This window comes from Dendropsophus ebraccatus, chromosome 11 (genome assembly GCF_027789765.1).
Source record: "Dendropsophus ebraccatus isolate aDenEbr1 chromosome 11, aDenEbr1.pat, whole genome shotgun sequence".
In the NCBI taxonomy this organism is placed as follows: Eukaryota; Metazoa; Chordata; class Amphibia; order Anura; family Hylidae; genus Dendropsophus; species Dendropsophus ebraccatus.
Genome location: NC_091464.1, coordinates 30,204,467 through 30,226,557, shown reverse-complemented (window position 1 = coordinate 30,226,557; position 22,091 = coordinate 30,204,467). Strand labels below are relative to the sequence as shown.

Here is a 22,091-nt window from a genome sequence, read left to right as displayed (position 1 = left end):
TGAGACGGTTGAAACGTCGCTTTACTATGCTGTGCTGCACAATATGAATTAATTGCACGTTTGATTTGAAGTCTCCGGACTGCCGTTGGAATTTGCTTGGATAACTACACACCCGTGGTCTAGGTCCTCTAGCTGGCACCCACCCCACCTCTAGCTTCGAAGCTGTGCTGCCTACTATCCTTGTGGCTAGATAGATGATAGATAGATAGATAGATAGATAGATAGATAGAAAGATAGATAGATAGAATATAGTTATAGCATAGATAGATAGATAGATAGATAGATTATAGTTATAGCATAGATAGATAGATAGATAGAATATAGTTATAGCATAGATAGATAGATAGATTATAGTTATAGCATAGATAGATAGATAGATTATAGTTATAGCATAGATAGATAGATAGATAGATAGATAGATAGATAGAATATAGTTATAGCATAGATAGATAGATTATAGTTATAGCATAGATAGATAGATAGATAGATAGATAGATAGATAGATAGATAGATAGAATATAGTTATAGCATAGATAGATAGACAGATAGATAGATAGATAGATAGATAGATAGATAGATATTTTTAATATCTAGCCATTGCTAGTGTGAAAATGCTAGAGTAGGGACCAGGTCTCGAGGACGCCTTAACGTGGCGACATGATACACTCTGTTTGATCAAATAGTTTGCTAAGATCCTCACTTTTCTATAAAAAAACCTTAAATTTTATTTTTAATATCTACAGAGCAGGTGTTTACCGTGTGTACGCTGCGAGGAGTATATACGGTAGGCCCTTGCACCTGTTGGTTGCTGTTGCACCTTCTGTTTTTTGTCTGTACTTAAGCCACAAGCAGCGTGCAACCTGCAGTGTGAACAAAGTCATAGATGTGCTGCGAAAATTTCCCTTTTTTTTAGATAGATAAGTAGATAGATAATATTCTGCACATCTAACATTGTTTGAGATTGGTCAAGCTGAATTACCATTCCAGTTAATGTAATGCATCTTTTGTGGACACAGCTAATGAGATTTCTGTCTAATAGAATGCATTAGTCATAAGTTCATGTGCTCTTTGGGTTTTTAATGGCAGATCTACAATAAATAATGAGCTGTCTTCAATCCCTAAATCATTAGATGTGTCTGAACTGATTTGCTGTCCTTCCCGGAGAAACGAGGGGTTAAATGAACAAGAGTTCTTACTTCTATTCTAGACTTGTCAAGTCTTGAATAAGCACTATCACTGAAAAGCAATGTTTAAATGGAGCCCTCAAGAGTGAAGGAGTTATTATGGTACTTAAAAAGCCCTGGGAGTAGCGACAGAAGGATGAATCACACAAGGAGAGAACATTTTTCGACATCATCTATTAATGGTTCATTTTTCTCACTTTCTTTTTTTTTACTTAAAGAAATAAAAACCAATGAGCATTAAAGGACCAAAACATGTATTTACCTTCGAGCATTGCTTGTGATTCTGGCACCAAACCAAGGATCCATTGTTCTGCAAAAGATGGAGAGATTAGTTAGTGCAAACACCATCAAAGATTCAAGTCCCTTTACAAAGTGTAACTCTTGGATAACACCACCATTTTACCAGAGCTGTTTCCTTTCGTTGATAATTTAAAGAACCATGTTTTTGAAGGGGGGGGGGGGGGGGGGGGGGTGTATGTATATATATATATATATATATATATATATATATATATCCAAAAGTAGGTGGACAGGATGTGTAATAGGGTTATGAAGGGGAAGATTTATCAAACATGGAGTAAAGTAAAACTGACTCAGTTGCCCCTAGCAACCATTGAGATTCCACTTTTCATTCCTCACAAGCTCTTTGGAAAATGTAAGATAGAATCTGATTGGTTGCCTAAAACTGAGCCAGTTTTACTTTACACCATGTTTAATAAACTTCCCCCTTTATAACCCTTTTACACATACTGCCCACCTGCTTTTGTACAAATTGCCTCTCCTCGTTGCACGGGATCCCGGCATACTGCTTTCCCGCGCGGCCAATCAGTGGCTGTGGCTGGACAACACACTTATTGGCCCTGCGGGAAAGCAGTACGCCGGCACCCCGTGCAGCCAGGAGAGGCAATGTATACAGAGCGGAAGCCGGGCGGCAGCAGAAGGGGTTAAGGGGGCGGCAGAATTACATACATGCAGCGGTCGTTCAGACAGCTGCGAGTATGTAGTGACAGTTAACTGCCAGGACCTGACAGACTCGCAGCGAGATTTACGTATTTACATATTGATATATTGACAAGCTTAAAAGATTGGCCACCTCTGAAAGTATTTTCAAACATATGGATGATTATAGTATGGCACATTATGTAAGCCCATTCACAAAATAGTGGTATGTAGAGGAGCATGTTACATGCCCCTTCACATACTGCCAAGCTATGGACAAGATTACGACAGGTATGGCACAGAAGGTACTGAGATCAAGGAGGCGGAGTTTACGAAGGCTTCACATTGAGGCAAAAATAATCTAACCCTGTAAGTGCTCGTTCAACACTGTAATCATGTTTAAGAAAAAAAAAATACTTCCAAAATGTAACTAACCCCTTTAGGCTGGGTTCACACTACGTATATATTTCAGTCAGTATTGTGGTCCTCATATTGCAACCATAACCAGGAGTGGATTAAAAACACAGAAAGGCTCTGTTTACACAATGTTGTAATTGAGTGGATGGCCGCCATATAACGGTAAATAACTGCCATTATTTCAATACAACAGCCGTTGTTTTAAAATAACAGCAAATATTTGCCATTAAATGGCGGCCATCCACTCAATTTCAACATTGTGTGAACAGATCCTTTCTGTGTTTTCAATCCACTCCTGGTTTTGGTTGCAATATGAGGACCACAATACTGCCTGAAATATACGTAGTGTTAACCCAGCCTCAAGGGTTTGGTGGGTTGAATTTATGGCATAGGACTTACCATAACTTAATTCTTATGATTAGTTGAGGTCAATTTAAATTGTCCACAATGCTAACAGATCACAAACCCACTGGAGATTTAAGTAAATCTTAATCTGGCATTGAAAAGTTATTACAATACAGTCTCATTCACTTTAATGTAACTTAAAGTACGTTGCAGATCATTGCAGTCCTAAGAGTCCCAGGTCAGATCACACCAGTAATTAAATGATGTCATATTTTGTTGCATATTTTTGCACTATTACCCCTTTAATTCAAATTAATAGACACATCAGATCAACATATTTGTATTTTCCTTGAATGTCAGACAATACAACTACAGATGTAGCAAACGTTAACTTAATATGGAATGCTGCATGTCACGTTTAAAGCGACTTTGTACCCACAATCTGACCCCCCAAACCACTTGTACCTTCGGATAGCTGCTTTTAATCCAAGATCTGTCCTGGGGTCTGTTCAGCAGGTGATGCAGTTATTGTCCTGAAAAACAACTTTTAAACTGGCAGCCCAGTGCCCAACGGCCGGGGGTTAGATTGTGTATGTATTAGGCTGGCACATCCTCTCTGTCCTTCCTCCCCACCCTCCTCATCATTAGGAATGCTCCAGGCAGATTGTCTCCTATTCATCAGCTGTGTGAATACTGAACATGGGCTGGATCGTTAAGACACCTGTGCAATGTTCAGACAGGAGAAAATGTTTCAGTGGCATTCCTAATGATGAAGAGGGTGGGGAGGTGGAACGGAGAAGGGGTGCAAGGTGAGGGCACAGATACTCCCGTTTGGCACATGGCTGCAAGTTTAAAAGTTGTTTTTTAGGACAATAACTGCATCACCTGCCGAACGGACCCCAGGACAGATCTTGGATTAAAAGCAGCTATCCAAAGGTACAAGTGGTTTGGGGGTGTCAGATTGTGGGTACAGAGTCACTTTAAGCAAACCTTAAGGCTATGTTCACACAAAATAGTTTTTAAGCCGTATTTTTGGAAGGTCTTCAAGCAAGACATCCATATTTTGTAAACTATGGCCAAACGACTTTATTTTAGGCTCAAAATGTTGACTTTCCAAAACTAAAACCGAAAAGCGATTGACATTGGACACATTTAACACCTTTTAAAAATGTTAACAGATGTTTGGCATGAAACATTTAGGCTATGTTCACAGTGTAAAATAAAGGTAAAATAAAGACGTATTTTAAATACAATAATGCTCTCTGTTGAAGTCAATGGGAAATTGAATGGCAGTGCACACACCATATAGAATAACGGGTAAAACTGAACATGCTCATTGTTTACCAACTGTTTTTGCAAAATACAGCCATTTTCCCCCCCATCTGTCCACACACGTTTTTTTTTTCACTGAAAATCACTGCGGTATTTTACCTTTAATTGTTATTGTGTGTGAATATAGCCTGAAATGCATGATTCTTCCTCCTGTGCAGTAATATTATGTGCTGTACCCCACATAGACAGGACCCCAGCTGAGCAGTAAGTTACAGACACAACCAATAAGAACATAGCGGAGATTAAGTAAAACTATTCAGCACATAGTGAGACGTTGGTACAAATCCATCGGTATTCGTGGGCATAAGTGCCATAATATTTTTAGGTCATTATGAAATAGTAAAAGGACTGATCAGTAACACATGCAATCGCTTGAAATAAACTAATAAGTACCTAAATCCGGAATGTGCGATTTCACTTTGTTCTTCTACTGTTATTAAGACTACTTGGCTTCATTGGTAAGCAGTGATTTTATTACCAAAGTAACTTTATACCCTCTCACATCTATCATGCAAGCTTGTGCTTGAGCAGTATGAAACAGACGCACAAGGCTTGGCAGAAGAAGACCGTTACAGGCCAATAGCCTAATAGTTAAGTAGAGATTAGTGTAGTAGTTAAGCATTTGGCCCCATTTTGTGGTCAGTAATTGCCAAACTAGGACTCAACTTAAATGTTATTGCTGGAATGGAGACAAATTGTTCAAGGCGAATAAACCATGAACATCTACCAATATTAACATCAAAGGTTTGATGTAAAAAAAAAAAAAGTTCAAAAATAATGTTTAAATGATCTAACAGCATGAAATGCTTAATTGGAAAGAAAAATAAAATTCTTGCTGGTTTGGGTTGTCCAAAGTAGAAATTTTAACTTCTATTAAATTGTTAGAATGAGTGTTTTTTTTTTTTTTTCCTGGGAATAGATTAAAGTACTGTTTGTTAAAGTATTAGGAAAACTAGACTACTACAGTATATTAGAAAATGAAGATGCTGTATTATAAGATAACTATGTCTGTGGGAAATTCTCAGCTATAACCTGAAGACTTAAAGGGGTTGTCCAGCGTGGGGGCTATTTTTTCATATGGCCGGGGAGGAGGTGGCTGAAAGAAAAGACGTCAACTCACCTGGTGCCCGGTTCCCGGCCGCTTCCGGGTGTCTGACGCGGGCCCAAGACGTGACGTCTCAGGTCCGCTCAGCCACTCAGTGAAGGAGGCTGAGGTGAGGCTGAGGTGAGTGGACGTCTTTTCTTTCAGCCACCTCCTCCCCAGCCATATGAAAAAATAGCCCCCACGCTGGACAACCCCTTTAACAGCAGAACAGGTCACCACTAGTACCACTATGGCTATCTTTCTACTACTGGGGTGGTGTACGTTTGCAGCACATGCCAGGAAATTTCTAGAAGTATATGTCCAATATATATATATAGGCTATAATGGCCTTACATAAACTTTAAAAGTGTTCTTTTGGCCTAGCACGTGGTGGTATGCATTAGCATACTGTTTCCTGTTTGAGAAAGTGCTTTTCAATAGAGCACAAAGCTCTCATAGCTTTCTATACTGCTATACGGAACATATGACAATAAACTGTGTGGCATGTTCCATCAAATGTCACATCCTGGAGGTATCCTTATTTCTTTTTACCATTTAGAAGTAGCATACATTAGTACAGAAACAGAGCATGTAACACCAACTGTATGGCCCTCTACTTGACCTTATGTGAGGTCAAGAGAACAGTGCCCATTCTCTATGGGGTTTAACTCTCTAGATGTTAGCAAGAATATTGTCACTATTAGAGAGTTAACCAGAACGTACAGTGAAAAAAACAACAACACACAATTGTAGTTCTTCTCTTCTTAAAGGGGTATTCCAAGATAAAATAACTTGTACTCCATACACAGGATAGGGCACAAGGAAGACATTGCAGGAGGTCCGACCCCAGTACCCTAAAGCAATTTCCATCAGCCCGCAGCTTTTTTTTTTTTTTTTTTAATAGAGCCAAAAGTACGGCACATGACCCGCTGCTCTATTTATTCCTGGAGAGCAGGAGAGAGACGAGTACAGCACTTGGCTCTTTCCAACAGCTCCACAGCGGGTCATGTGCCGCATCTGTGGCTGGATTCAAAACAAAGTAGCTGTGGGCTGATAAGGAGATCACTGGGGGGTACAGAGGTCAGACCCCCGCAATCTCTTACTTGCCTCCTATCCACAGGATGGGAACAAGGTTTTTTTTTTACCTTGGAATACCCCGTTAAGGACAAGCAAGGTGTTGTCAGAGAGCTGATTTGCATATCCTTCTTGGACATACAAGGGAGCTCTCTTAAAATGTCCAATTCATATTCCATTGTGAATTCCAGAAAGAATGATATAAAAAGCTGTTCTCTAACACCACTTTTGCAGGTACCTTTTCTTCAAGTCATTGTCTGACTCCTCTAAGAAGCCTTAGAACATGACTGAGGATTTAGTAAGGCAAGCCTGAACTGTCCTAGAAGAAGAATTTACTAATCTGACGACGCTGTTTTTGTGGTTATGGACAGCACCTTGTTCTGTACTGATAAGGGGTAGTAACCAAACTTTCTACAGCTGAATAAATTGCTGCTGTCCTATTTAAATCCCCAGTCATGTTTTAAGGCTTCTTAAATAAGTTGAACATGTACTTGAAGAAAAAACTAGCTTCAAAGGATTATGTCAGAGAACTACTTTGCATATTCATAGTGGAGCATAAATGGTCTGTAAGTCTTCACACATCTTTATAATGCTTTCTTCAAGGAGAAACAGTACTCCTTTGTGTCTTTGGTGCCAGTATTTTAAAAATGACAATGAATATTCTTTGTTCAACAATAAAAACCATACTCGATAAATTAGTAAAAAAATATTGTATTTTTCCCACACAAAATAGGATAGATTACTGTCATGCGAACCAAAGTATTTTAGCCACAGTCATCTCCATATCAGTCATTGTCCTCCAGAAGCATACCCTACCTTATGTCCTACTGTATGAATGGAAATGACAACACTCCATAAGGAAGCAGAAATATCACATATCTACGGATGTTATGCTTACACTCTTTCCCACTCCATGGGGAGAACCACATGAAGCCTTAGCATAATACTGTATGTCCTAAGCAAATAGATCATGACCACAAGCTGCTGTTAAAAGAGACAATTGCTGTGTAATCCAAAAGAATATTGCCACAATCAGCAGGAAACTGGTGAGTCAGTTCAATATTTTCTTATGCAAAAATCTGTGATAATTTTCAGACGTAAGCTCCATTCAACAAATGGGCAGGCAACGGGCATGGCCTCTTCCTATGGCTCTAGATCTGGCCTTTCTTCGGGATTTACTAAGAGGCTTTGTAAATCCACTGTGTGGCATGGGGGCAAGGATTGATATTAGACTGGAGTACCTGTACGCTGGTCTTGATAAATTCCCCCTAATGTAATTGGGGCCAGATTGGTCTTATGGAATGGAGGAGAAGGCTATACCTAAAACTGAGAATAAAACTGTCTATAACTTGCTTTTTTTACACATTAATTGGCTGTTCACACTGAGCAAAATCTAAGGAATTCCACCTGCCTCAGTGTCAAACAGTGTGTCTATGGGATTACTCGCACGCCTCTGCTGAGGGTCTCCGCTCAAAGAATTGACATGTCAATTCTTTGAGCAGAGAGCGGAGGAAAGTGGAAGAGAGCAGAGGCGTGCAAGCCCTCCCATAGACACACTGTTTGACACTGGCAGGCGGGAGTCCGAGACGGAGAGCTCCAGTGTGGAATTCCGCTAAATTAGCTCAGTGTGAACAGGCCCTAAGGAGTACACGTATTCTCCTTGACCCATTATTTTAGCTAATTTGGTGTTTTTGCGCACAACGTAAAGTTTTAAGCAACATTTATCAAGGCATTTGCTCTATTTTTTGAGTTTATTCCGGCTGTGTCTTTTCTCATTCTTTTTCATCCGGAGGGGGCATGGTGGGGGTGGGGTTTTATGTCAGCTACTTAATTAACCAGATTTACCATGTGTAATTTATTTATTTTTTTAAACCAAAAAATGAGCAGCAGTACTCTATTCATACCCAGTCATCGTTTTTTAGCCAAGTTTTGTAAGGCAAAAAATTGTGCAGCTAAACAAAAAATGTGCAAGAGTCTTCAAGGCCTATGTGCCTAATGATAAATTTTGAGCAAAGTAGGTGAGTTTTTGCACAGCACAGAAACAATGAAAGCACAAAAAAACCATTGCACAGATAATAAATGTGCCCGTAAATAAAAAAAAAAAAAAAAAAATAAGACAAGAGACCTATTCAGCTGAATCTAGGAAAACCAATCAGTAATATCACCACTATTTTGGACAACTGATGCAAACGTTAAAAAAACAAAAAGGAAGGCTATGCTATACATTACATATGTCTGAATACCATGTAGGTCATAATACCTGATATAAAATTTCTGAACCAAGGTGGAAAAGTATAATGCAGGTATTGTCAATTACATTACCACTGCCTTAATGTAACTATTTAAGGAATATCCTGTGTTTGCTTAAAATGTATGTTCTATGTTCTAAAGTAGTTTTGTCTGAACACCAGTATATTCACTTCCCGATGACTTAGATTGGTGTATATGACATCACAGCTGTTCCCGCAGCCAAATAAAAGATATACCCCCTCTCTCTTATCTTCTGTCTGTGCAACTATTTCCTTTACAAGGTTCCTTGTATGACAAGTTGATAGATTGTTGCAGCTAATTACTTATCATTACTAAGACACAGGAAAACTAAAAAATTTCCAAAGTAACAGAGGTCAGCATAACATTTCCACTTTCAGGTTCTTTATACTAATAAATGATACAAGAAGCAGAATAACAATAATTTATAATATGGCCCAGATTTATCAGTCTGTTGGAGACAAAAAAAAACCCTCCTCCTATTTGCCCATAGCTACCAATCACAGCTCAGTTGTCATACACAATGACTTCTGGTAAAATAAAAACTGAGATGTGATTGGTAGTGTTGAGCAAACTTCATGAGTGTCTGGGTTCGGCAAGTTCTCTGAACCCAAAGGCTCGTTTAACTTGGATGGCCTATGGCTGTATGCAAGTTTTCCAGGAATTCCTAGGATGACGTTCAACTTTTCAAGACACAGGGAGTTAAATGCAGAGCATTCAGGTCGGGAGAAGTTGCCGAACTCGGACACTTTCATGAAGTTCACTCAACACTAGTGATCAATTGTTATGGGCAAATAAGATTGTTGTTGTCGTTTCCGACAGAATCAACTATCATCCGGTTGTAAAATGGCTACTACTCGATTAGCCTGGCCTTACTTGATCCTATCTCTAATGATATGGTATCCAGATAACTTGTTATCTATAGCATAGCATCTATAAAACAGCAGATCTTGGGGGGTGCCAGTATTTAGTGGTTAGTATTTACCAAAAGTGGTCCAAGAAAGGACGACTGGTCAATTATCGACTGGGTCATGTGTCCAAGCTTCATTGATGCTCATGTGGAGCAAATGTTAACCAGTTTGCACAGACCCCTACAGCCGCTACTGCTAAAAAAGTGAATGCTTTTTGTAAAAGAAAGGTTTAGGGACATTACAATGTCCTGCATAACCATAGACTTGTGCCATGGTCAAGCCTTTTCACTGATGAAAGTTCCTACAATGAGCATGTGGGCATCAGAACTGCATCATGTAGCAATGGAAGAAGGTCTAGTAGTCTAATAGAATAGTCTAATGTGTGACATTTTATGTTACATCACGTAGATGATGTTACATCATGGGGGCAAGGATACATTATAGGAAGATGGCTAGTCACAGAAGCAGTGTGATGCTTTGGGCATTATTCTACAGGGAAACTTTGGCTTATGGAATTAATGTGTAAAACATTGTAGAAAACCAAGTCCATCATGGCAACAGTAAGTCCTAATAGTAGTGGCCTTTTTCACCATGACATTGCACCCTAACACACTCCAACAATTGTTCAACATGATAAAGAGTTCAACGTGTTGACTTGGCCTCCATATTTCCCTAATTTCCCTGCTGGAAAAAGTCCAATCTATGGAGGCCCCACAACACAACTTACAGGATTTAAAGGATCTATTACTAGCATCTCAGTGTCAGATACCACAGCTTCACCTTCAGAGGTCTTGTAGACCCCGCACCTCAATGGTGTTAAGCTGAGACCTGCACAATATTAGGCAGGTTTTACTTTAATGTCTTGGGTAGTTGATGCACATGTTACTATTGCTAAGTCTACAGTTATCAAACAGGGGAAATATTCTGCAGGCAACATAAGTCAGGTCCTGGCATCATCTTTGCTGGGTATGTTTATATCCTCCATTTACTTGAAATAGAATTAGTTTTGACTGGGAACCACTATATTAACTTCCTGATGACTAAATTTAGTATACGTGACATCATAGCTGTTCAGGAATACAAAAAAGTCATCCCCTCTCTCTTATCTTTTTCTGTGCGACTATTTCCTTTACTAGGTGCCTTGTATGACAAGTTGATAGATCGTTGCACCTAATTACTTATCATTACTAAGACACAGGAAAACAACAAAATTCTTCAAAGTAGCAGAGGTCAACAGACCAGCATTTCCACTTTTAGGTTGTCTACACTAATGTGGATATATGATATCATGAAAAGTAGAATAACAGTCATTTATTTTCTATAATTGGTTTTCATTCTCGTGCTATATATAGTAATATAGTAATATATTAGCCTAATTTACCTCATGTCGATCCTCTTTCTATAATATGGTTGTCCAGGTACCAAGTTATGTAAATGTCACCTTTAATTTAAATAAATCCATTTAAAGAGGACTTTACGTCACTACTTTTACGTCCTATTATTGTCAGTTGATGGAATTATTTTTATGTAGGTAATGGTCAGATCCTATCATCTATGAAATGCAAATATGTTCAAACAGTATGGTTTGCCTTGGTATAATGGTGGTCTGAATGATTTGACACATACAATCTGTAAAAAGAATTGGAATTGTGCTGTTCTAGTGCCGCTTCCACTTAGTTCTGGCAATCATTGGGTTCATAGGAGTCGGACTACCACTAATTTTACATTGGTAGTATGTCAAAGTGATAGGTACCCAATGTCTGCACTAGGAAAACCCCTCTAAAATACTTCCATATTCACCTTAAAATAAAAATAAATAAAAATACAAAGGGGGAGATTTATTAAACTGGTGTAAAGTAGAATCTTAGCAACCAATCAGAGTCCACTTTCCATTCCTCAAAGATTTTGTGAAAAATGAAAGGTGGAAGCTGATTGGTTGCCAGGGGCAACTAAGACAATTCTACTTTACACCATGTTTGATAAATCTCCCCCAAAGTCTGTAAAATTCCTAAAATTATGTTATTGGGGCAATCTTTTATATAAAAATGTCTCTTGTACTAGGTTGAGGATTTACAGGCTTGAACCAATCTTTGCACCTTGGACATTTTTTGCACAAGTCTTTCTCATCAGTAAGAATGGGGTAGCCCCATAACAGAAGTAGACTGTACTGATATAACTGGTATTATTTTTATGTGCAAGAAGAAAATATTTTCATATACTGATAACATACTTTAAACTACAGATAATTCAATTCAATTAAAGGGGAACTATAAGCAGGTTAGATGAATCCAACCTGCTGATAGCCCCCTAATGCGCACGGGGTGCCGAGAAGAAAAATAGGAGCACTGCCCCGCGCCAAGCTGGCCCGGTCCTTCTAATCATAATCAATTGAGCGGACGGGCCGATTCAGCATGATGGTTGGCGGATGCTTTGACTGATGGATTCAACTACTAACTGGCTTAATAATCGTACCCAGAGAGTGGTGGTCAATGATTCTTACTCCGAATGGTCCCCGGTAATAAGTGGTGTACCCCAAGGGTCAGTACTGGGCCCTCTTCTGTTTAACTTGTTTATTAATGATATTGAGAATGGAATTAACAGCAATGTTTCTATCTTTGCAGATGACACCAAGCTTTGTAGTACAGTACAGTCTATGGAGGATGTGCAGATGTTACAGGATGACTTAGACACACTGAGTGTTTGGGCGTCCACTTGGCAAATGAGGTTCAATGTGGATAAATGTAAAGTTATGCACCTGGGTACTAATAACCCACATGCATCATATGTCCTAGGGGGAGTTACACTGGGAGAGTCGCTGATGGAGAAGGATCTGGGTGTACTTGTAGATAATAGACTACAGAACAGCACACAATGTCAGTCAGCGGCTTCTAAGGCCAGCAGGATATTGTCATGCATTAAAACAGGCATGGACTCTCGGGACAGGGATATAATATTACCGCTTTATAAAGCTTTGGTGAGGCCCCATCTGGAGTATGCTGTCCAGTTTTGGAACCCGATTCATAAAAAGGATGTTCTAGAGCTGGAGAGGGTACAAAGACGGGCAACTAAACTAATAAGGGGAATGGAGCATCTTAGTTATGAGGAGAGATTAAAAGAATTACATTTGTTTAGTCTGGAGAAGAGACGTTTAAGGGGAGATATGATTAACTTATTTAAATATATAAATGGCCCCTACAAGAGATATGGGGAAAAGATGTTCCAGGTAAAACCCCCTCAAAGGACAAGAGGGCACTGCCTCCGCCTGGAGAAAAAAAGGTTCAATCTCCGGAGGCGACAAGTCTTCTTTACCATGAGAACTGTGAATCTGTGGAACAGTCTACCACAGGATCTGGTCACAGCAAAAACAGTAGAGGGCTTCAAAACAGGGCTAGACAAGTTCTTAGACCAAAATAATATAGATGCATATGTATAGAACCTATCACCCCTCCCCCTTCCCTGTATCCATCCCCTCCTTGGTTGAACTTGATGGACATGTGTCTTTTTTCAACCGTATTAACTATGTAACTATGTAACTATGTAACTATGTAACTGCACAGGAAGGGTGCCAAGGAGGAAGGTAAGAGTCATACCCTCCCTCCTTGGCGCCGCATGCGCATTAGGGGTCTACCAACAGGTTAGATTCGTCTAACATGCTGACAGTTCCCCTTTAAGGAATATTGCTTTATTCTGGGTTGAATACATAGTACACATCAGATTTTTGAAAACCTTCAGAGTCTATATTTCTAAGCCTAATGGAATCTTGGTGTACCACACGTCTTGAAGAACTCTGATAAAGAATATAAAGATGGTTAATGTTTATACAAATCAAATATAGTCTTGCATCTAACGTATGCTTTTTAACTAGCAAACTACTACAACCATCTAACCACACGAAAGGGGATTGTGATGCCGTCATTGTATAGACTTCTGGTTATTACAAATCTAATGTCCTAATGTAGTAAATATCATTAGACCATTTCTCAGTGACAGCTTTTTATTAGCAACAAGTAAATGTTCCCTACAAAGAACATTCCTATCTAATGATGTCCTTATGGAAAAATTCAACTGTGCATCAACACATTGTCTAACACTTGCCTAATGCTTATGCACTATTAGAACGATAACTTCATTCAAAAAAGGGTTAAAAGGAGACGGCACACTAGACAGGTCTCTATATACATCATCCCGAAATGACAACTGAAATTGGAATCTTGTGATTTAAATTATTTGTGAAAAATAAAACTTTTATGCGTTATGAGTTGAAGATGATTAACACCTTCCATCGAATTACATTGCTGACATCTCTGTAATTACATTCTGAGATCATTTGTCTTTGGTGGTCGCTTTAATGTACAAAGGGATAAAAAGATTTGAGAATGATACAGCCACTGATGATTTCAGTATCTCAAAGTTTCCAAAGTGTTCTAGAAATTAAAGAAGAAGCCTGGCTATTTTTAAAGTCCAGCAGCCAGCAGGGGCAGGGGGGAATTTAATCAGGAGTACGAACCTATCCCTCCCTGTGCCCTCAGTTAGCGACAGGACCGGTCTCGGGACTCGGCTCCGATGCTGACACATCATGACCCAGCTGATGGACTGGCCTTTTTTCTCGAATCGTGACATCACAATCCCTTCCGGCAGGAATCCCAAGGCCGATCCCACTACTGGTCACGGCATCGGCCGTGATTAGTATGGAACTTACGTGCTGCAGGCTGAGGGAATCCCAGCCGGAGTGAATATACATGGTATACACTCCGGCCAGGATCCCTAGCGGCACCATAGAAAACTGACATTCAATGAATAGCGGCCGCAGAAAACCCTGTCAGTGCAGACAGTGGAGCGAGCGGCTCCGGCCACACGCTCCATAGTGTGCAGTGGGGAGTTTTGATGCTGGCGCGTACTGATGCGCCCGCATTAGAACTCAGCTGAGCAAAATATCCTCTGGCCGATACTGTACGGAACGGCCGGTCTCTTACCAAGTGTGACCATAGCCTTATAGAGCATTAGCAGGGTTAAATCTGTCCCTACGCCTATGTAGTACATGCAAATTCCATTTTTTAAAAGTTTCAGGATAAGGCGCCTATAATTAATTAAAAGCCTTACCACTCCTTTGGCCCAAACAACACTGTGTGCACAGTAGTAGTATCTACAATAGAGTTTTTCAACTTGCAAAATGACTAAGTTGATTGATGGATTGGGATCACAGAAGTCCTCACTATTACCCATAAAGTGCCTGGTGGATTATACTATTGGGCCCCAAATGGAACCCTACAGTATATGATACAATATATGACCTTTAGAAATCTTCCATTTCACAATCCATCTAAAACCATAGATATTTAACCTTAGAGAACATATTCCTGATGTTCCAAACCTTTCTAGGTACTTACACTTACTTAAGGAGTATTTGGCATACTGCTTAATGTCACTAAATTGCAGCTCCCCCACAGACTGTGAACAGCTTGCCACATTGATTGTTATATTGTCATTTGGATAAATCAATGTTTTTGTGAAATATCATTCCGAGCAGCAACAACTTGACTGTGAATGAAACACTTGTACGGAAAGGTGTCAACCAGTTTTTTTTTTCTTCCCAAGGAAAATTCCAATATTTTTCTAACACTGCAATGTGTCCAAATGAAATACTCTCAAGGAACTGCATCTTATGCAATCATAGGAAACGTGTAGGATTGGCAGGAAACACCCACAGAAAAACAGAAGTTCCTGGAACACTTTAAAATAGGTCTAACATGTAACATTGGTGAAGTTGTCTGGCAGTTACATATCCCCAGATTCGGTAACACTAAGCAAGAGCTCACACTACGGGGTAAGTTTATTTAATATTCCAAAACTTGTAAAATCTGTGTAGTGCCGCACCTGCTTTTAAACTATTTATAAGCCTGCCTTTCATATGGCTTAGGATCTGCAAAAATGATTATATGGAACACATAGCTGCACTTAACAATCAAGGTTAATGAATGCAATTCAAATTTTAGAAAAACAAACATTTCAGTAGAAATTTGCAGTAATTATTGAAAACTCCATGCAAAAGGGAAAAAAAATTAAATAAAAAACAGACTATTCTGTCAAAATTCTCAACATGGCAATGTCAATATGATTTCAAGTGTAAATTAAAATAAAAACTTGGGATATATATATATATATATATATATATATATATATACACTCACCGGCCACTTTATTAGGTACACCTGTCCAACTGCACGTTACCACTTAATTTCTAATCAGCCAATCACATGGCGGCAACTCAGTGCATTTAGGCATGTAGACATGGTCAAGACAATCTCCTGCAGTTCAAACTGAGCATCAGTATGGGGAAGAAAGGTGATTTGAGTGCCTTTGAACGTGGCATGGTTGTTGGTGCCAGAAGGGCTGGTCTGAGTATTTCAAAAACTGCTGATCTACTGGGATTTTCACGCACAACCATCTCTAGGGTTTACAGAGAATGGTCCGAAAAAGAAAAAACATCCAGTGAGCGGCAGTTCTGTGGGCGGAAATGCCTTGTTGATGCCAGAGGTCAGAGGAGAATGGGCAGACTGGTTCGAGCTGATAGAAAGGCAACAGTGACTCAAATAGCCAACCGTTACAGCCAAGGTAGGCAGAAGAGCATCTCTGAATGCACAGTACCTCGAACTTTGAGGCAGATGGGCTACAGCAGCAGAAGACCACACCGGGTGCCACTCCTTTCAGCTAAGAACAGGAAACTGAGGCTACAATTTGCACAAGCTCTTCAAAATTGGACAGTAGAAGATTTGAAAAACGTTGCCTGGTCTGATGAGTCTCGATTTCTGCTGCGACATTCGTAGGGTCAGAATTTGGATCAACAACATGAAAGCATGGATCCATCCTGCCTTGTATCAACGGTTCAGCCTGGTGGTGGTGGTGTCATGGTGTGGGGAATATTTTCTTGGCACTCTTTGGGCCCCTTGGTACCAATTGAGCATCGTTGCAACGCCACAGCCTACCTGACTATTGTTGCTGACCATGTCCATCCCTTTATGACCACAATGTACCCAACATCTGATGGCTACTTTCAGTAGGATAATGCGCCATGTCATAAAGCTAGAATAATCTCAGATTGGTTTCTTGAACATGACAATGAGTTCACTGTACTCAAATGGCCTCCACAGTCACCAGATCTCAATCCAATAGAGCATCTTTGGGATGTGGTGGAACGGGAGATTCGCATCATGGATGTGCAGCCGACAAATCTGCGGCAACTGTGTGATGCCATCATGTCAATATGGACCAAAATCTCTGAGGAATGCTTCCAGCACCTTGTTGTATCTATGCCACAAAGAATTGAGGCAGTTCTGAAAGCAAAAGGGGGTCCAACCCGTTACTAGCATGGTGTACCTAATAAAGTGACCAGTGAGTGTATATATATATATATATATATATATATATATATATATATATATATATATATATATTATACTTCTTTTACTTTTTTACTTTTGGATAATTGAAAACTCCTTTCTGGCAAACATGGTGCATCTCTGTTGCGTAGAGATGGCTCTCATGGAAGCTGTGTGCTGAGCCCATATTATAATTTTAATTTTATGTAGAAATATAAACCATATAGGATCACTGGACCATACAAAACCCCACAGTTAGGATCAGCGCTGGTGTGAAGATAGATAGTAGTCGGAGTGGTTCCAGAAAGAGGAGAGGCCACGATGGGATAAAAACTTCAAACAGTTTAATTGCAACACTTCAGCCTTTAAAATTGCAACGATTCAGCCTGTAAAATAGCAGACAGTCCTTTCTGAAGCATCCTGTTGCTTGGGAAAGGCCCGTCTATTTTTACGGGCCAAAACGCGTTGCAATTAAACTATTTGAAGTTTTTATCCTATTGTGGCCTCTCCTCTCTCTGGAACCTCTCCGACTACTATCTATCTTCACACCAGCGCTGTCTGCTATTTTACGGGCCGAAACGCATTTCAATTAAAATGGCAATGGGCCACACCAGTAAATTGGAGCCACACACCAACCAAAAATACAACTATGATATCTCTAAAATAGCATAGCCTTTCAGACTGAATCATATATTAATGTAAAGAGCAAGGCTCATAATTCTAGCATGTAACTAGTGTAATTAAATTCTTTAAAATGTATACATTTAAGCTCCTGCTCACAAGGACACCATATACACTTGGAAGCATAGAAGGGTACAGTAGAGCCCCACAGAAGTCTACTGCTGCATTACTTATGCTCAGTTAGTATATAGCTGCTATTCTAGAAGTACACATGGTTCAGCTGAACCTAATCAACCATGAACCTCTGATTTATCTAAAGTGGGTTCAGCAGAACTACAGTGAATGAGTTAGTAGATTCATAACAGAAGTGTACTATGATCTATCTATCTATCTATCTATCTATCTATCTATCTATCGATCTATCTATCTATATTGGTACTCTGGAGAAAAGCATGTTTTTTAATCAACTGGTGTCAGAAAGTTTTACAGTAAATTACTTTGATTAAAAAAAAAAAACTCAAGTCTTCCAATACTTATCAGCTGCAAATCCTCACAGAAAACCGCTCCTGCTCTGGACAGTTCCTGTCACGGACAGAGGTGGCAGCAGAGAGCGCTGTGTCAGACTGAAAAGAATACACCACTTCCTACAGGACATACAGCAGCTAATAAGTACTTTAAGGCTTGATATTTTAAAATAAAAGTCATTTATAAATCTGTATAATATTCTGACAGCAGCTCATTCAAAAAGATTTTTTCCCCTCTGGAGTACCCCTTTAATTCCATTAAAGTTGTCAAAATTGTGGTCTCAAATGATATCTGATCAATGGCTTTAAGTCTAATTGGCCAAAGTCTTACATAGAAATACAATCATGGCCTCTCCACTATAGACTTTGTGTGTTTTATTGTACGTCAGGGGATAAGTAATTAAGCTGGACAGTAATTATATCTTGTGAAATGTTCAGATTCTGTGAGATGCTCTTTCTATTAACACATTATGAAATATTTAATGAAATGGCTTGGACGAGATTACAACAAGGGCTTGTTGCCTCGCATTGTAACAGATGTTTAGACGTGTCTTGTTTTACTAGGTGTTAAGTATTCTTAGGGGCCTGAACAAAAGTTTAGCCCGCAAGTAAGAACAACCACAAGTGAACATCAATATGAGTTTTATGTTTCCTAAAATAACATAGTGAACTATGTGAAAACACAGCATTTACCATATCCTCATAATTCACAGATCATTCTGACCTTCCAACAACTGATAACCCAGTAAAACAATACTAACCTCTTATGACGGCACGAGGAAGATGCTACCTGAAATCTGAGCTGATAGTCCAGCTGTCCACCTCTCCATCCCATGCAGCTCAGCCTGCTAATCTCCGGGGAGGCCAGCCTTTCACACTATACAGACTACGTGGGGCTGTAAATTGCTGCGAGGACTGAATGTTCAGTTCAGAGTCACAGAAGGAGATTCAGATCTGTAAATTGGCCATAACACTAAAGTTATCGCTAAAAATCCAAATGATAATTGTTATGACTGTAGATTATAAGATATTACGGGCAGGGTCTCTTCTTCTCTAGTTGTTGGTTTCCATTTTATTACTTCATCTGATTATACATGATATGTTTGGGGCCAACACGACTTTGTCCACACACTGTAAAATAAAGGTAAAAATACCTTCCTAATTCCGAGATAAAAATATGTATTTTTAATATAATAGTGTGCTTTATTGATGTCAATAGGAAATTGGCTGCGCACACACACTGTATAGAACATGGGTCTCCAAACTGCGGCCCTCCAGCTGTTGCGAAACTACAACTCCCATCATGCCTGGACTGCTAAAGCTTTGGATTTGGCTGTCCAGGCATGATGGGAAATGTAGTTTTGCAATAGCTGGATGTCCGCAGTTTGGAGACCCATGGTATAGAATAACGGCCAAAATTGATTACAGCCATCAAAATATTGAACCTGCTTATTATTTATGACCTGCTTTTGCAAAATACTTTATTCTTCCATCTATTTACAGTTGTATTTATACTTTATTTTATTGTGTATGAACCTGGCCTAAATGTCTCCTTTTATGTTATATAGAAAACCACTGTATTTTCCTGCGTCTAAGACTGCTTTTTAACACAGGAAAATCTTCTCGGAAGTCAGGGGTCGTCTTATACGCCGGGTTTCATCCTATAGGGCAGGTGCTGAAAAACTTCAGAACTGGACTGGAGAATCTGTGGTCGCCACATACTGTACGGTGGAAGGAACTGAACAACTGCTGAATCCCGATGTATGCAGCGACTGTATGAAGGGCAGAGCAAGCTGCAGGCGGCCGGGGTATGGAAAAAAAGAGATACGGTAGAGTGGCGCTGTGCCCATAAAAACACACCTCTATCACCTGTCTGTCCCGCCCATGTATCTTACCAGTATTACTGTATCTCCTCTGCACCTCAGAGCTCACTGCTGTCTGATGTTTTTTATTAATTTTTATCTTGTGTGTGTTGAAAGAGGGGTATTCTTATATGGCGAGTATATGCCAAACTGGAAAAGTTGGGAGTCGTTCTATACGCCGGAAAATACGGGCATATATTATATATGTTTGTTTTTGTTTTGTTGTGCTGATCTTGCCATTTGAATTCTGAACCTGTTCTTGGGGTACTTTTGTAGTACCTGAGCATGCTCCTCCTAGGACTGGATCCACCCCCTCCCTATACAAGCGGATACCCACAACACTGGGTATTCTAGATTTAGGGTTAGGGATAATAAGATGAGAGATTTCTCTTTTGTGTATCACAAGGTCTTGCTCCATTTAATTTTCTGGTCATGTGTTAACTAGAGATTTTCTAGTTTTCAGTAGGAACGAAGCAAAGTGCTTTGTTAGGATCGGTGGGCAACTGGTCAGGCTGCTGGTAAGGTAGCTTGACAAGCTACCAGGTGATCCTAGAAAATCACTCTGCTCTCTTCCTACAGTACATTAGGACATTCCTAGTTTTAACCCATTTACTTAGGTCAACCACCTTTAGCTCTTGTTTTCAGTAAATTGAATTGAAGTTCGGTGTAGGTGTAGGGCTGTGGAGCTGCTAACCACATGCTTAGATTTCGCTTTCATGATTTTGCCATTTGGCAGGATGGGCAGGAGGTACAGTACAATGCAACTATTCCCTAACCTCAAGTTCTATATAAAAACTTAGCAATCTAAGTTCTAAAGAATCAGAAACATCATATACTGTAGGTCCATCAGACATTTCCACACAAAGCTGGTCTGTTCTAGTTAAAACACATATAAAAGGTTTCAGCAGATACAAAAAAGCTAAACGGGGCATGGGTAAGTCATAACCCATACAGCTCTTTTACGTAGGATAGGTTACATTCCCAAGATATGAGTCTAATATTCCATTACGTCATGTTATTTTAAATAATACATTATTATTGCATGGTCTTCATGATATCCTGTGCCATATGACAGACAAGACATGACCACCATGGAAGGAAGGAAACTATGATGTTTCTTCACCTGGTTTGGAACATTTACAAGCAGATAACAAAATGTTTGGATAACACAGGATCATATGAAATATGTAATTCTGCAAAACCTGAAATGAATCAAACATTATCTTATCTATTGCTTGCAAAGCAAAAATGTGGCAAAATAATTCCTGCACCGCACCTATACAGCCATATGCCGAAGCTAGAAGTGTGTCTCCTTGAAAATGCTAAGCTGGCATTGGTAATCATATAGGCCTGCCAATGATCCTGGGAAAGGTATGCAAATTATCTCTTCTCCAGAGGAAATAGGGGTCTAGTTACACCTATTATAGGTAGCTACCCTGTGACTCCCTACGCCATCTTGGTGGTTTCCACAAGGAGACACACTACGTCCTCAGAAACATCTCAAAGGCTTCTCACCCAGCTAAAAAACAGAAAGTGCAACAGCAACCCACCCTGTGGGTTGCTGTTGCACTTTCTATTTATTTCTCTGTATGTAAGCCACAAGCAGCGTGCAACCTGCAGTGTGAACAGTCATAGATGTGCTGCCAATTTTTCCTTTTTTTCTCACCCAGCTAACCGGTACCCTGCTCTGTGGTGACAAGGGGCAAGAACCCCAAAACAGCTGTCTACAAATAGTTTGTGTTCCTCTTGAGGAGACTCTGGTTTGGCTAAAAGTCCCTAGCAATATGATAAGGCCCTTTTAGGAGCTGGACAATGACTAATAGGGTAGTTACCTCCATTAGGTGGCACTGGAGCCAGCGTGCCTCCATCTTGGGGAAGGTTAATTTGCATAATTAGCATTTGCTATAAAGTATCCAAAAAGGTCTATCAAATTTCCTGTCTGGAATTTTTATTTATTTATATATTTATTTATTTATTTATTTACTTACATGGGAAAGGAGCATGGAGACAAAGTGAACTGAAGCTATACCCCTGCCCTATAGTAGCTACCAGGTTGCCTTTATAAAGTTATGCTCATATAAATTAAAAAGTAAAGTAAAAAAGGTAGGAAGCCGGGGGCGTGGGGGAAAATAATAAACAAAGTTGAGCAGCTTC

The 22,091-nt window shown here is 39.6% G+C and overlaps 1 protein-coding gene across 1 annotated transcript in view; it reads right to left on the bottom strand.

Moving 5' to 3' along the window:
- ANOS1 (anosmin 1) overlaps positions 1-22,091 on the bottom strand; it is a 157,363-nt gene that overhangs the window by 121,172 nt on the left and 14,100 nt on the right. The window contains exon 2 of the mRNA XM_069945364.1: positions 1,447-1,494. Within this exon, the coding sequence (XP_069801465.1) occupies positions 1,447-1,494 (48 nt within the window). The remainder of the gene's footprint in view (positions 1-1,446; positions 1,495-22,091) is intronic.